General features: G+C 40.3%; 1 protein-coding gene across 3 annotated transcripts; it reads left to right on the forward strand.

Moving 5' to 3' along the window:
- Positions 1-3,142: 3,142 nt before the first annotated feature.
- LOC136691088 (zinc finger protein 135-like) lies at positions 3,143-15,249 on the forward strand. 3 transcript variants are annotated; one of them, XM_066663397.1, is made up of 3 exons: positions 3,143-3,253; positions 5,529-6,516; positions 13,728-15,249. In XM_066663397.1, exons 2-3 carry the CDS (start codon positions 5,628-5,630, stop codon positions 14,981-14,983), a joined length of 2,145 nt encoding a protein of 714 aa, XP_066519494.1. In that variant the 5' UTR covers positions 3,143-3,253; positions 5,529-5,627; the 3' UTR covers positions 14,984-15,249. The 3 variants fall into 3 exon arrangements, with proteins under 3 accessions (XP_066519494.1, XP_066519492.1, XP_066519493.1); XM_066663395.1 differs by lacking the exons at positions 3,143-3,253; positions 5,529-6,516 and adding an exon at positions 9,384-9,462 and having other exon boundaries at positions 13,469-15,249; XM_066663396.1 differs by lacking the exons at positions 3,143-3,253; positions 5,529-6,516 and adding an exon at positions 12,618-12,661 and having other exon boundaries at positions 13,469-15,249.
- The last annotated feature ends 257 nt before the right edge of the window (positions 15,250-15,506 follow it).

Genomic DNA, 15,506 nt, shown 5'->3' on the forward strand with positions numbered 1-15,506 from the left:
GCAGAGTCGACCTGTGGAAAGCTGCTGGACCAGACAATATTCCTGGCAGAGTGGTCGGAATGTGCAGACCAGCTTGCTGATGTCTTCACTGATATCTTCAACATCTCTCTGAGCAGCGCCGTTGTTCCAACATGCTTCAAGAACACCACCATCATCCCTGTGCCTAAGAATTCTTCTGTGTCCTGCCTCAATGACTACCGTCCCATTGCGCGCACTCCTGTCATCACAAAGTGCTTCGAGAGGCTCGTCATGAGGCACATCAAGACCCTACTTCCCCCCACATTGGACTCCCTACAGTTCACGTATTGTCCTAACCGTTCAAGGGACGATGCCATATCCACCACGCTCCACCTGGCACTCACCCACCTGGACAAAAAAGACACATATGCCCGAATGCTGTTCATAGACTTCAGCTCAGCATTCAACACCATCATTCCTCAGCACCAGATCGTGAAGTTGAATATACTGGGCCTTAACACTCCTCTCTGCAACTGGATCCTGGACTTCCTGACTGGGAGACCTCAGTCAGTCCGGATCGGTAGGAACACATCCAGCACCATCACACTGTACAATGGAGCCCCCCAGGTTTGTGTGCTCAGTCCACTGCTGTTCACACTGCTGACCCATGACTGTGCAGCGATGCACAGCTCAAATCATATCATCAAGTTCGCTGATGACACGACTGTGGTGGGTCTCATTAGTAAGAACGACGAGTCAGCATACAGAGAGGAGGTGCAGTGGCTAACTGACTGGTGTGTAGTCAACAACCTGTCTCTGAATGTGGACAAAACCAAAGAGATGGTTGTAGACTTCAGAAAAACAAGGGGTGAGCACTCGCCGCTGAACATCGACAACTCTGCTGTGGAGATTGTCAAGAATACCAAATTCCTTGGTGTTCACCTAGCGGATGATCTCACCTGGTCAACTAACACCAGTAACATCAGAAACAAAGCCCAGCAGCATCTCTACTTTCTGCAAAGGCTGAAGAAGGTTCATCTCCCCCCTCCAATCCTCACCACTTTTTACAGAGGAGTTATCGAGAACATCATGACCAGCTGCATCACTGTCTGGTTTGGAACTGCACTGTGGCAGATCGCAAGTCCCTCCAGCGTATCGTGAGGACAGCTGAGAAGATTATTGGTGTGTCTCTTCCCTCCATCACAGACATTTACACCACTCGCTGCACCTGCAAAGCACTCAGAATTGTGGGAGATCACACACACACTTTTCAACCTACTGCCGTCTGGAAAAAGGTATCGAAGCATTCGAGCCCTCACATCCAGACTCCGTAACAGCTTCTTCCCACATGCTATCAGACTCCTAAACACCTAGAGACTGAGACTGGACTGAAGAAGCACACACACACACACACTTCTTCACGCAAACACTGGTCTGTTGGACTGTAAATGAGTGTACTGTTTTCACATATCCTGTTTACATCATATTTACATCCAGTTACCGTTTACAGCACAAATACACTTTAAATTGCAGTCTCTCTCTCCCACAGCTGTAAACACTGTATACTGCTGAAATGACAATAAACTTCTTGAAACTTCATATTATACTTTTTTTTCCATGCTTTTCTTTATGGATTACACACAATCCTTTTACAAGCATCTTTGCCAAACGTCAGTTGTAAAAAGCACATTTTAAATAAATTGATAGATTTTTAGATGTTCAGAGTTTAACACCTTTACCCCAGTAGATGGCAAGGCAGTAACTTTTATATATGTATATATATTGTGAGGAGTGTGTTCTTCCTGTGTCTGTGGTGATTTCCTCTGTGTGCTCTGGTTTCCTCCCACAGTCCAAAAAAAAAAACAACTCTCAAATGTGAATGTGTGAGTGTGCTGGGGCTGGCGCCCCCTCCAGTGTGTGTTCCCGCCTTGCGCCCAGTGATTCCAGGTAGACTCCAGACCCACCGCGACTCTAAACTGGATAAGCAGTTTCAGACAATTAATATATATATCCATCCATCCATTATCTGTAACCGCTTATCCAATTTAGGGTCGCGGGGGGTCCAGAGCCTACCTGGAATCATTGGGCGCAAGGCAGGAATACACCCTGGAGGGGACGCCAGTCCTTCACAGGGCAACACAGACACATTCACTCACACACTCGCACCTATGGACACTTTTGAGTCGCCAATCCACCTGCAACATGTGTTTTTGGACTGTGGGAGGAAACCGGAGCACCCGGAGGAAACCCACGCGGACACGGGGAGAACACACCAACTCCTCACAGACAGTCACCCGGAGCGGGAATCGAACCCACAACCTCCAGGCTCCTGGAGCTGTGTGACGCTACCTGCTGCGCCACCGTGCCACCCTAATATATTATATATATAAAATGTGGATAAAGAGGATTTCACAGAGAGTTTATAAAGGTAGTTTGTACGTCATAGCCATAAGGTAATCACTTGATGTTTCTGCAAGCTTAGTCTCCTTAGAGACATCTCAGTTTGACATACTCTGATATATTATCTCTTCCATGCATACCAGGAGCTCTCAGTCCCTGGCACCTCCTGAAAACTGTTTTCGTCTGTTGACGATTACAAATTAATATGCAGACAAGGTCTTTCAACAGAAAAATACAAAATCACCACACATCACATATGTTTGATTTTATTTTATGTTTTTAAATATGACTTTGCAAGGCAAGATAACAACAGTTTGTTTCCACACCATTAGTATCAGGGGCAGCCTAATGGTTAGAGGACTGGGCACTGGGCTTGGTACCAGAAGGCTTCTAGTTCGATGCCTAGGACTGGCGGGAACATCCATGGCTGAAGTGCCCTTGAGCAAGGCACTGAACCCTGAACTGCTCCCTGGGTGCCGGGGATGCCCCCCCCTCTAGCATGTTCAGTAATTGCACATTATCACTGAGAATTTTATTCCAAGTCACTGTTAATATCAAGCAATAAAAATAATTAAATAGTCACATAACTAATTGTTTGGATGGATCCAGGGCCCCGTTTAGGACAGGTGTTTAAAATAGAACCTGCTCCTTTAAAATAGAGTTTGTGAGAGCAGCAGTGCAATGTAACCTGCTGCCGTCCGCTCTGCTGTGGACACGCCCCATAGTAACCCCCTGACTGCGGAAATTGACCAATCAGAGAGCTGCTCGGATGAAGTTCCAGCCTATGGTAGCGCAGGAGGCGGGTGTTGGAACTGTGTGAGGAGAAAGCAGCAGAAGGAGAGCGGTGTATTGGAGCTGAAATCAAGACGTGTTTTTGCTGAAGCGAAAGAGCTGTGTAAGACTTTTCCACACTGTCTACACTGGGTTTGGGACTCTCTCTCTCACAGGAACGGGGGAGACATGTTCTCTTTTTGAAGAGGAGTTTGTAAAATGGGGGAAATGTGGGAGCTTGGGCCGTGTACAGTCAGAATGAGGTGTTTACCAGCTCCACAGAGTCCAGTGTTTACAGGAGAGTGGATGTGTTTACTTCATTTCATGGTTTCATTAAAAATCTGCCTGAGGACGGCTGTGTTTTTACTGTGATTTGTTTTAACTGTGGACATGTGGAGAAATTAGATTTGCATTAAAAAGTAAATAAACACAAATTGTGATATCCAGTTATCTGAAAAGGTTGCAGACAATTTCTAGTGTATTTTACAAAATGTGCAGAATTCTCAGATAAAGGCTTTTTAAGTACTGTGTTTCCCTATAAAGAATTAATGAATTGACTATAAAATTTCGAACAATAAAAATGAAAAATCCAAATTTTAGTACTCCAAAAAAGTTAAAATTATATGCAGTGTCCTCTATCCTGAGAGCCAGAAGACAACGGACAACAGTTGGTTCACTTCTTTTATTACCTCTTTCTTGTTGTTCTTTGTAAATTAGATTAGTAAAAAAAATTGAATCAAGCAAAATATTAACATTTTCAGCATTGTTAATTTGACACCTACTCATTGTATCTCTAATTGTTGTTTGTAACATTTGTAATAGTTTATTTTCCTGGATAAAGACTTTGTGAATTTAAAATTAGTTTAAGGAGATTTAAAATTGTGGAAAATTGCGCTCCAATGGTGGATCAGCAGTGGCCAACAGTCAGCGGGTTATGGACCATTTTAAGCCGGTGGTTCGATATATGCTTTTTGTCTGTACCATCCCACCATACTGTTGTGGTGTTTTATTTAATGTATGATATTATCGCATCAAGTAAAGTAGCCTGTATTTAAATTTGAGGGTTAAATGTGCTGTCCTGGGAGTGGGGGTAAACCACTGCCAATTGGACACCTTTTAGGGTGTGGTATTCTCTAACATAGTTCTCCTTTCCTCACATGTTTTAAAGATTTGTTACTACTATTTAATAAATTATTTTATGGTTATTTTGTAATTCAGTGGGGCGTCATGGTGGAGCAGCAGGGAGTGTCACATTCACAGCTCCAGGAACCTGGGGGCTGTGGGTTTGAGTCCCGCTCCAGGTGACTATCTGTGAGGCGTGTTGTGTGTACTCCCTGTGTCTGCGTGAGTTTCCTCCGGGTGACTGTCTGTGAGGAGTGTGGTGTGTTCTCCCTGTGTCTGTGTGGGTTTCCTCCGGGTGACTGTCTGTGAGGAGTGTGGTGTGTTCTCCCTGTGTCTGTGTGGGTTTCCTCCGGGTGACTGTCTGTGAGGAGTGTGGTGTGTTCTCCGGGTGACTGTCTGTGAGGAGTGTTGTGTGTACTCCCTGTGTCTGCGTGAGTTTCCTCCGGGTGACTGTCTGTGAGAAGTGTGGTGTGTTCTCCGGGTGACTGTCTGTGAGGAGTGTGGTGTGTTCTCCCTGTGTCTGTGTGGGTTTCCTCCGGGTGACTGACTGTGAGGAGTGTGGTGTGTTCTCCCTGTGTCTGTGTGGGTTTCTTCCGGGTGACTGTCTGTGAAATGTACTCATCTTAGTTTTATATTTCCACATTTTAATTTTGCAATTGTTTATTTCTGTACTTCCACAGTTCTATATTACTGTATTTATGTATTATAAAATGTCTGCTTTTATCATTTCTTTCTTTGTATGGTAATTTAATTTCTGGTTCTAACCTCAATTAAAAGCAGGCTTGGTCAGCTTCAAAAACCAGTAAACAGTTGAGTCTCTCATGCCTGTGCATTTATACAGACAGTGTTGGTACTGAACAGCAGACTTGTTAGCCATGCCTTTTGGACTTGTTCCTTCCCAGGAGCACAGTGTCTGTATTAAACAGGGTAAAAAACCTTGTGCAACACACTGTGGTAGAGGTTGTGAGAGAGCTTTTACAATAACTGGAATTAATGTTAAAATTTTAAATTCTAAACCTAAGCACATTGATCATGAAGCTACACCTGTTTGTACGTCCGTCACCATGAAAAATTCAAAATCAACACCAGCCACTTACTAAGATGATTGTTTAAATCAGATTAAGATCACAACCCCTGGAGAGATTTTTGGTGTTCAAAACACAGTGTATATTAACATTTTCCTTGACATAAACAATTTTCAGTCATATAAGGAAATTAACACACACCATCTGCAAACTCATTTGACTTCGTTCTTCCTGTTTTTCATTCTCTTCCAGAAAAGAACATCCATTTTCAAATTTCACCTGCTGCTAGTGTCCAAGACCATTCTACTTCTGCAAATACATGAAGGAAATGACCAAGAGTAACATACCACAATGCTGAAATCAGAAGAGATTAAATGTGAAGATACAGAGTGTGGAAGCTCCAGTTCTCATGAATCATCCTTGAATACAGTGCACAATTGCACATCTGCTGGACAAACACAGAAAAGTACAAGTAAACAGGAAAGTTACTCTTGTTCAGAGTATGGGATACATTTTATTCAACAGGGTAATGTCCAGACACACCAGAGTGTTCACACAGGAGAAAAACTGTATTGCTGTTCACACTGTGGGACAAAATTCATGAGACTTAATTCTCTCAGAAAACACCAGCGCATTCACACAGGAGAGAAACCATATTCATGTTCACAGTGTGGGAAGTGTTTTACTCAACAAAGTCATCTCCAAAACCATCAGCGAATTCACACAGGAGAGAAACCATATCAGTGTTCAGAGTGTGGGAAGAGGTTTGCTCAACAGGGTAATCTCCAAAAACACCAGCGCATTCACACAGGAGAGAAACCGTATCAGTGTTCAGAGTGTGGGAAGAGGTTTATTGAACACACTGGTCTTCAAATACACAAACGCATTCATACAGGAGAGAAACCGTATTACTGTTCAGCGTGTGGGAAGAGATTCACTGACCATGGTTGTCTTCGCATACACCTGCGCATTCACACAGGAGAAAGACCGTACTCTTGCTCAGAGTGTGGGAAGGGTTTTAACATCCCGGGAAATCTCCAAAGGCACCAGCGCATTCACACAGGAGAGAAACCATATTTCTGTTCAGAGTGTGGGAAGAGTTTTACTGACCACGGTAATCTCCAAATACACCAACGCATTCACACAGGAGAGAAACCGTATTCTTGTGTGGAATGTGGGAATGGGTTTAAAACACAGGGTAATCTCCAACGACACCAGCGCATTCACACAAGAGAGAAACTTTATTCCTGTTCAGAGTGATGGAAGACTTTTACTAGGCTGAACCATTTATGAAAACATCTCTGCATTATACCAGAACAGAGGCAGATTAAAGTCAACAACATTTAGTGATGAGTTAACATTAATATTGCTCTGTTACTTGTTACTTTACTGTGTATTGTGATGGACTGTTTTTATTGAGTGTGTTCCTGCTTTGCATCCAGTGAATCCGGAAAGGTTCATCAGCTTTGTTTTTAAAGAATGAATGGGCACACATGACACAGTGCTTGTAACATGACTGTGCAGTTTCCTATATGAGATTGTATGATATATATGTTGCTGTATAAAACGTGATTAAACTATGTCAGGTTTCAGAAAGCAGTTTAACATTCATTAGAACAGTGTAATTACTCTAATGCATGTAACAAGATTTTGGTGTGAAGCTCATTAATGCATTCAAATATGGTACGATGTACATAAATACATGAAATAAGAAATGTGCGTTTTGTCTCATTAAAGTGACTTGAAATGATAATAATGACTTGTTCATTTCAGTCCTTTTTAGTATTGCGTGCATTTAGTGATGTAGTACAGACACATAAGTGCTCAAAAATGGATTTCTGATTTTCTATTTGTTCTGGAGCGGTTGTTGTGTTCTCCACAATAAAAAACTAATGTCGCGCTTATACATGCTTTTGGCATTGAAGTGTGGATGACTTGACTGACAATTTACAAAGCGGGGATAGTTTGACCACAGTGAATCAACTTGGGGAAAACCCCTTTCTTCTCCATAACAATTGATTGCGCAATAATAAATTTGAATAAAATAAACTCAAAATTCAAATTACTTTAATGAGGCAAAACATTCATTGTTTATATTATATATTTACATACCATTATTTATAACGACATATATATGACAAAAGTGTTATTCAGTTCTATAACCATGCGAAATAGCCACAGAGATGGCTGTAGAAGATAGTCCGGTCTTGCCATGTGTACAATTGTTTCAGAGTGTGGATCTAAAGCTATCCTTCTAAATAACAGCTCTGAAAACAGCACATTTACAAGAGCAAGTGTATTTATGTTCCTTGACAATAGTGTTAAACTTCCAGTTTGAAAAAATAAAAATACAGACTATTTTTCTGTTTCTTATTCTTTGTAAATGTAGGTTTGATTTCAAAGGAAAAAAATATTCGTTTTTACATTTAAGACTTGGAATATGAAATAAAAATTAAATAAACATCTTTTTTTATTTTTTAATATCTGTTTTTTTTTAATGAATATAGAATGACCAAAAAGTACATGGATCCAAAAAGCCTTTTACGCTTAATTGTTTTTTTTTTGTTTTTGCTGACTCATTCTTGAGTGAAAATTGAAATTGAAAATTAAATCATTTTTTCTTCTTAAATTTTTGGTAATTAATATATAGAAATGGCAATTTTAATTTTGACAAGATTTAACTCCCATACCATGTACAGTCTGATTTAGACTATCAGGAGTGAGTTTGTGTAGTTTCTCATCTATGGCCCCACTTATTGTAACTGGTGTGTGTACGACAGGGCATCAGTGGTGGACTGTTTGAAGTGCAGGGGCAAAAAAATATGAAGGGCACCTAGTGCGCCAAAACCTATGATGTATGATAAAATATTATTTATCCTTTATTTATTTAAATTTAACCTTACATGATAAGGAAATTTAATTGCACATTGCAAATATAAACTCTCATGGCAAAAATTCCGGTAAAGCCTGTCCAAGGAGTAGTGTTCAGGGGCACTGCATCATGTTTTCTCACTTGGAAGGGCATCTGAGAGGGCATCTAACAAGGTTTCTAGTTACAAAGGACATATTGAATTCATCCCATACTCCCCAGTGCACCTATATTTTCTCTCCTGATGAGGCTTCCATTAGAAAAATTACCCATTTTGTCTCAAATGTAGGTACACCCTTTACCATTTCCTCAACTGGAAATAGCACTGTCAATGAGCGGCATAACAAAGGACACTTAATAATGCACCCATGTCTATTGAAAGGCTACCAAATAAGGACACTTCTTAAGAAACATTATCAAATAGTTTTGCTCTAGAGGCACATCATCATACTTTTTTGCAAGAAACTATACCCAAGGGGGCACTCCTTTATTATTTATTTGAATATGATATAGGGCACTTTATAAAGCACATTTAAACGGCAATGAGTGTCAGCCTAAGTGCTGCAAAATAAAATCAACCAACAAAACAAAAAAAGATAATAAAACAATATGAAAGAACTACTGATGGCAAGACACCATAAACCAAGGCAGAACAGATGACTGAAATAATCTAAAAAGAATTAAACAGCATAGAAAAAAAATAGGTTTTCAAATTTGACATAAAAATCTCTAACCAGTGCAACACAGGTAATTATCTCCCTTTTCTTAGTACTGGTCAAAAGCCTTGCAGCTGCAGTCCGCCAGTGCTGGGTGTGTGTGTAAAGAGACAGAGACTGAGTGATTGTGTAAATATGTCCTTATAAATATGATATCAAATTGTACTTGATGTTGGTGAATAGCCTCTGTGAGGATATCACATAAACAGAAAGAAGACACCTAAACTACATTCATATTGAATTTAATTTGCACCTTGGGCTGCCACTGTCAGGGAAACCCGTCTTGTCCCGTCTTCTGAAGCGTCCTGTGTTCACTGGGTGGACTTTGATGAGGGCCGTAGGGCTCCTTTTAGGACAGTTGTGTAAAATTGAACCTGCGCCTTTAAAATAGAGTTTGTGCGCTTGTGGACACGCTCCATGGTAACCCCCTGTCAACGGCTGTTGGCCAATCAGAGAGCTCGCATGTATGACGTTCCAGCCAATGGTAGCGCAGGAGGCGGGTGTTATGGGAGTGAACTGTGTGTGAGGAGAAAGCAGCAGAAGGAGAGCGGTGTGTTGGAGCTGAAATCAGGACGTGTTTTTGCTGAAGCGAAAGAGCTGTGTAAGACTTTTCCACACCGTTTACACTGGGTTTGGGACTCTCTCTCTCACAGGAACGGGGGGAGACATGTTCTCTTTTTGAAGAGGAGTTTGTAAAATGGGGGAAATGTGGGAGCTTGGGCCGTGTACAGTCAGAATGAGGTGTTTACCAGCTCCACAGAGTCCAGTGTTTACAGAAAACGGATGAGTTTACTCTAATATTTTATCCGCTGTGTTGTTATTGTGGGAAATTGGAGAAAAGATTTGCACTGATATTTCTCCAAATTCTTACAGTATATATTCTTGAAAGTTGTATGCTCTTTACCAGTAATTTATGTGTTTTACAAATTGCCTCCAACATTCAGACAATGGGGTCTGAACTGCACTATGTTCTTCTACAGGAATTTATAATAGGAAGTTCAGGCATTTTTACTGAAGAACTTCACTGTATCAGGAATTTCAATCTCCTAAAGATAGACACTTTATTGATCCCAGAGGGAAATTCAAGAATGCTAAAATCGGCCTGCATTGTCATATGTGATATTTTAATGTCATAATAATTTGAAATCCATATTAATTATGGTAACACTTTATTGATCTAAAAATTAAACAGTATCAGCATCACAGTGCTATATTGAGCAAGAGAAGACATTCATTAGAATAAATAAGCAAGGCCAGAGAAGTACTCTATAGCATATGGTAAAATTGAGAAAGGTGTATACCTGTGGTGTCAATCATTTTTAAAAATGTAATCGTGTTGATCATAGTTAAAATATAAGTATTTCCTTTTCTGGAATAAATGTGTGACACATAAACGGTTTAGGTTTAACTTCTTATAACATCTCAGAGCAGTTTTATGATATTAATATCCTTATTTTTATGAATTTGAATCTCTTAATTTTTTAAAAAAAGAGTAAAATTTGAAGGAGAGAGTTAACAGCAAACACAACGAAGCTCAGACACAAGCTTTAATTGTAAAAAACTGCAGTGTGCAGAGTCCACACAAAAGCCCCTTTTCCACCGCATGGAACATACTCCACTTTTGCTTTTTCACTGGCTGAATCAGGTCCTGGACCCTGAAACCGGGTTAGTTTTCAGTCCTAGATTACTCTGGTTTCCATCCGAGCCGAGTAGGTACTAAATGGTGACATGTAAACCCTGCAGAGCGCTGATTGGCCAGAGACATGTCAATCACCACAAAATACACTTAAATCCAGCATAAACTCGCAGGTGGTAACATCTCTTAAGTTACAGCAGCATTTGTTTTTATCGGACTCACAACGGCAGCTCGTAATTTTACCTCAAGGTGTTTTGAAGAGGTTTAAATGCTCCTTCACCAGATGGCCTACGAAAATTTCCAGTGAAAGCCAAACGAGCAACATGCACTATGTGTAAACTAGTAAACTTTATCGCCATTGTTGTTATGGTTTTCAAAGCCAACGATTCCTGTTAGGGACAAGATTTTGCGGCGTCACCATCTCCATTACCTGCTGTTGAGTGTAATTCACATGTACAGTACTATCATGAAATCAAGCCACACACACATTCCTTTCTCTCCCTCGCTCGCTCACTCACTTAAACACTAATTGTACACACTCCCTGTCTCTCTCTCACAGACAAACATACACCCCTCTCTTTTACTCACTTACTCATTGAGTGATGTTTACAAAATTAGTGAACGTATCTGGGGCTGATTTTGGAATGTGTGAATCGAATAAAATAATGTTGACTACATGATAAAACCCATATATTGCTCATAATACACACAGGACTGTGTTATTACAACATCCAGAATACAGGACCAGGTTGAACAAATTGAGCACAGAGAAGCTGTGGAGTGGTAATTTATAGCAGTTCACTTCTGATGCCGTAAGGACCACAGGCCTTTTTGGATTTTAAATGTTTGAGTTGTTGAGCCAGTTCTGCTTGCCTTATAAGTTATTGATATTGCACATCAAGTCATTAAAAAAACGACTTGCAAACTGAAAAAATGTATGCAAACTCCTGTATATTCTTGAACACTTTACAGCCATACACTGATGTGAAAAGCTGTAAGAGGCTGATGATTTTCCATAGCAGAGCCATAATTACTAAAGATTTGCCTTAGTTTGCCTACATCAGCCATGCTGAGCCCCATGTCCTTCAACCTATTTACTAATGTTTGCATCCTTATCACGTCTCAAATAACATTATAAATTTCACAGATGAAAATGCAGTAGTGGGCCTTATTGCTGAGAGTCTAAAAGAAAGAGGTGGAATGTCAGGGTCATTGGTGCCAAGCCAACAACCTGTCCCTTTAACACCTCCAAGACAAAGGAGATCATTGTGGTCCTCAGGAGAACAAAGTATCCAGACCACTTCCCCCTCAACATATTTGGAAAAGTAGCTGACTGTGTGGAGAGTGTGAAATTTACATTTACTGCAGTTAGCAGACTCTCTTATCTAGAGAGACTTACCATAGTGATACAAACAAACATCAGACATGGTACTTAACAAAGAGAGCACAACAGAGGCTGTACTTCTTGAGGAAGCTAAAAAAAAAACCAAAAAAAAAAACCTGAACTTCCAGAAATCTTCTACTGCAGGACTATTGAAAACTTTGTTTCTCAAGGCATGATCGTGTGTTACTCCAGCTGCACAGCTTCAGATAGATGGATCTGCATCTTATGGACAGTACAGCAGAAAAAAAAAAACTGTGATGAGGTCAGTGAATTGGCCCCATCACAAAGACTGGAAGACTCATCACAAAACCATTAAATCTGACAACCCCAACAACCAAATCACAGCAGATATATCTGCGTAGTTACAGGTGTCGGTGCATATGCACAGGCAATAAAGGGGCAAAGTTATTGGTTGTAATAATGAGTAAAATTCCAACATCAGACTGAAAACAGGTCAAAGTCTATATAACTAATTAATTACTAACATATCAGCAATGCCCCTTTCACACATGCATGGTAATCCAGAAATGTACTGGAGTTTACCCAGAGGAGCTGTATGGGCACAGCATTCGTCCCGGACGTTATATGGGCTTTGTGCCTTCACCATGCCCTGGTGAAGTGAGAGAACAGCAAGGGAAATGTTCCAGACATTGTCCTGTACAGGCACTGCGCCGGCCTAAAGCACATGTTTCATTTCATGTTTTGAGAGCACGCCTCACGCTGTGCACTGCAGGTGTGAATGACCACACTGGGACATCTCCGGACCCGTTTCTCTAGAGGGTAAATCATATATCACTAGTTTCGAGTACTGCCTGATGTAGATACTCATTGCAGTTTATTTATACAGTAACAACTCTCAACTGCTGTTTAAGCAAAAAATAAAATAAAAACAGTATTGTAATACATACCTCAAGGGATGTTTCATAGTATATTGCTGCTTTTTCTGTTGTCCATGTAAATTTGTAAATATATGCTCTGTTACTTGGGAAAACTGTCAACAAAAATAAGTTATACTGAGTATTTAATGGCAATAAATACACTCATCTTTTGTTTCACTCACTAAGAAAAACAACATATCAACTACCTCTTAGTAAGATGATTTTTGGCTATAATTATTCATCAAACCCTGGAGAAATTATTGATAGTAAAAATTTATTAAAATGTAAATACATAATTTATATAACTCATTCATTCATTGCTGGTAACAACTTATCCAGATGAGGGTTGCAGTGGGAGGAAACCGGAGCATCTGGAGGAAACCCACACAGACGCAGGAAGAACACACCACACTCCTCACATAGTCACCTGGAGGAAACCCACACAGACACAGGGAGAACACACCACACTCTTCACAGACAGTCACCCGGAGGAAACCCACACAGACAGTCACTTGGAGTGGGACTTGAACCAATAACCTTCATGTCCCTGGAGCTGTGTGACTGTGACACTACCTGCTACACCACTGTGTCACCTAATTTATAAAATTTTATAGATGTATACGTTTTTATATAGCCATATAAAAAACATTAAACTCAACAAGCTGCAGACTCACTTCATTTTAATTTTCCTGTTCTTTATCTCTTCCAGAAAAGAAGTACCCCCCTTTGCAAGTCGTTCTCTTGAGCTAGTGTCCAAAATCATTCAACATTACTTTCACAAATACATGGAGAAAACAAGAGGAACATACCACTTCACCAAGAGGAATATATCACAATGCTGAAATCAGAAGATATTAAATGTGAGGAGACGATGTGTGTAAGCGGCGCTTGTCAGGAATTATCCTCGGATACAACAAATGCCAACACGTCTAGCAGAAAGACACAAAAAAGTACAGGCAAAAAAACAACATACTCCTGTTCAGAGTGTGGGAAGAGTTTTAATCAAAAGTCTAATCTCCAAGCCCACCAGCGCATTCACACAGGAGAGAAACCATATTCCTGTTCAGACTGTGGAAAGAGTTTTACTAAAAACAGTACTCTCCAAAATCACCAGCGTATTCACACAGGAGAGAAACCATATTCCTGTTTAGAATGTGGGATGAACTTTACAAGATTTAGTTCACTCCAAGATCACCGGCGCATTCACACAGGAGAGAAACCGTATTCCTGTTCAGAATGTGGGATGAATTTTACGAGATATAATTCACTCAGGGATCACCAGCGCATTCACACAGGAGAGAAACCCTATCCTTGTTCGGAGTGTGGAAAGAGTTTTGCTTTTAAGTGTAGTCTCCAAAGACATGAGCGCGTTCACACGGGACAGAAACCGTATCAGTGCTTGCAGTGTGGGAAGCGGTTTAATCAACAGAGTCCACTGCAATATCACCAGCATGTTCACACAGGAGAGAAACCGTATTCTTGTTCACAGTGTGGGATGAATTTCACCAGACATAGTTCTCTCAGAGATCACCAGCGCATTCACACAGGAGAGAAACCTTATTCCTGTTCAGAGTGTGGCAAGAGTTTTACTTTTAGGTGCAGTCTCCAAACACATCAGCGCATTCACACTGGAGAAAAATCATATCAGTGCTCATACTGTGGGAAGAGATTTAATACCGAACATACTCTCCAAAGACACCAGCGCATTCACACAGGAGAGAAACCGTATTCCTGTTCCGACTGTGGGAAAAAGTTTAATCATCACTTTTCTCTCCAAACACACAAGCGCAGTCACACAGGAGTGAAACCATATTACTGTCCAGAGTGTGGGATGACTTTTGCAACACTGAGTTATCTTCAAAGACATCAGCGGGTTCACACAGGAGAGAAACCATATTCATGTTTGCAGTGTGGGAAGAGATTTAATCAACACAGTAATCTCCAAAGACACCAGCGCAGTCACACAGGAGAGAAACCATATCAGTGTTCAGAGTGTGGGAAGAGTTTTTCTTTTAAGTGTAGTCTCCAAACACACCAGCGCATTCACACAGGAGAGAAACCTTATTCTTGTTCAGAATGTGGAAAGAGATTTACTCAACAAAGTAATCTCCATACACACCAGCGCATTCACACAGGAAAAAAAACTTTTTCCTGTTCAGATTGTGGGAAAAGTTTTACTACACGCAATAAATTCCAAAAACATCACTGCATTCCACCAAAATAGAAGCAGTAAACTTGTGTGTAAACAGTAAACAGTGTGTGGGAATACCATCAGAAACCTGGATTTAGTGTCTAATTCAGCCATGTGATCAAATACAGCTCCACCCAACTTTCTAACATGCAAATGAGCGGTAATACATGGCGGCCACTACCAATTAGAAAACGAGTTCCCAGATTCCTTCTCAAGTCAAAAAAGAGACTCATACTATGTCTGGAATTATTTTAAAGTATACAGTATAATTAATCTGTAATCTGTGTTATTAATTACAATTAAATCCTTGTTATTTACCCAAAAGTGTGAATGGTATTTGCTTTAAATATCATAAACATTTGGATGAAATAAATTATACCCAAACTGCAATGAACATAATTTTAATTTGCCAAAAATAATCTACAGGGATTTTTACATAAATAAAATAAAATAATTTGAAGAGGGTTTTTTTCTCCTCTTATCATTAATTGAGGTTTTGAATAAATGTAGGTAGCCTAAATAGGATTATTACTGTTTAAATTGAATCATTGCTGTT

The sequence above is a fragment of the Hoplias malabaricus genome, chromosome 3, assembly GCF_029633855.1.
Source record: "Hoplias malabaricus isolate fHopMal1 chromosome 3, fHopMal1.hap1, whole genome shotgun sequence".
In the NCBI taxonomy this organism is placed as follows: domain Eukaryota; kingdom Metazoa; phylum Chordata; class Actinopteri; order Characiformes; family Erythrinidae; genus Hoplias; species Hoplias malabaricus.

Coding starts and splice junctions, on each gene's coding strand:
- LOC136691088 (XM_066663397.1), top strand. CDS start 5,628: ATGCTGAAATCAGAAGAGATTAAATGTGAAGATACAGAGTGTGGAAGC. Junction 6,517..13,727: donor CATTCACACAAGAGAGAAAC/TTTATTCCTGTT, acceptor GCAAAAAAACAA/CATACTCCTGTTCAGAGTGT.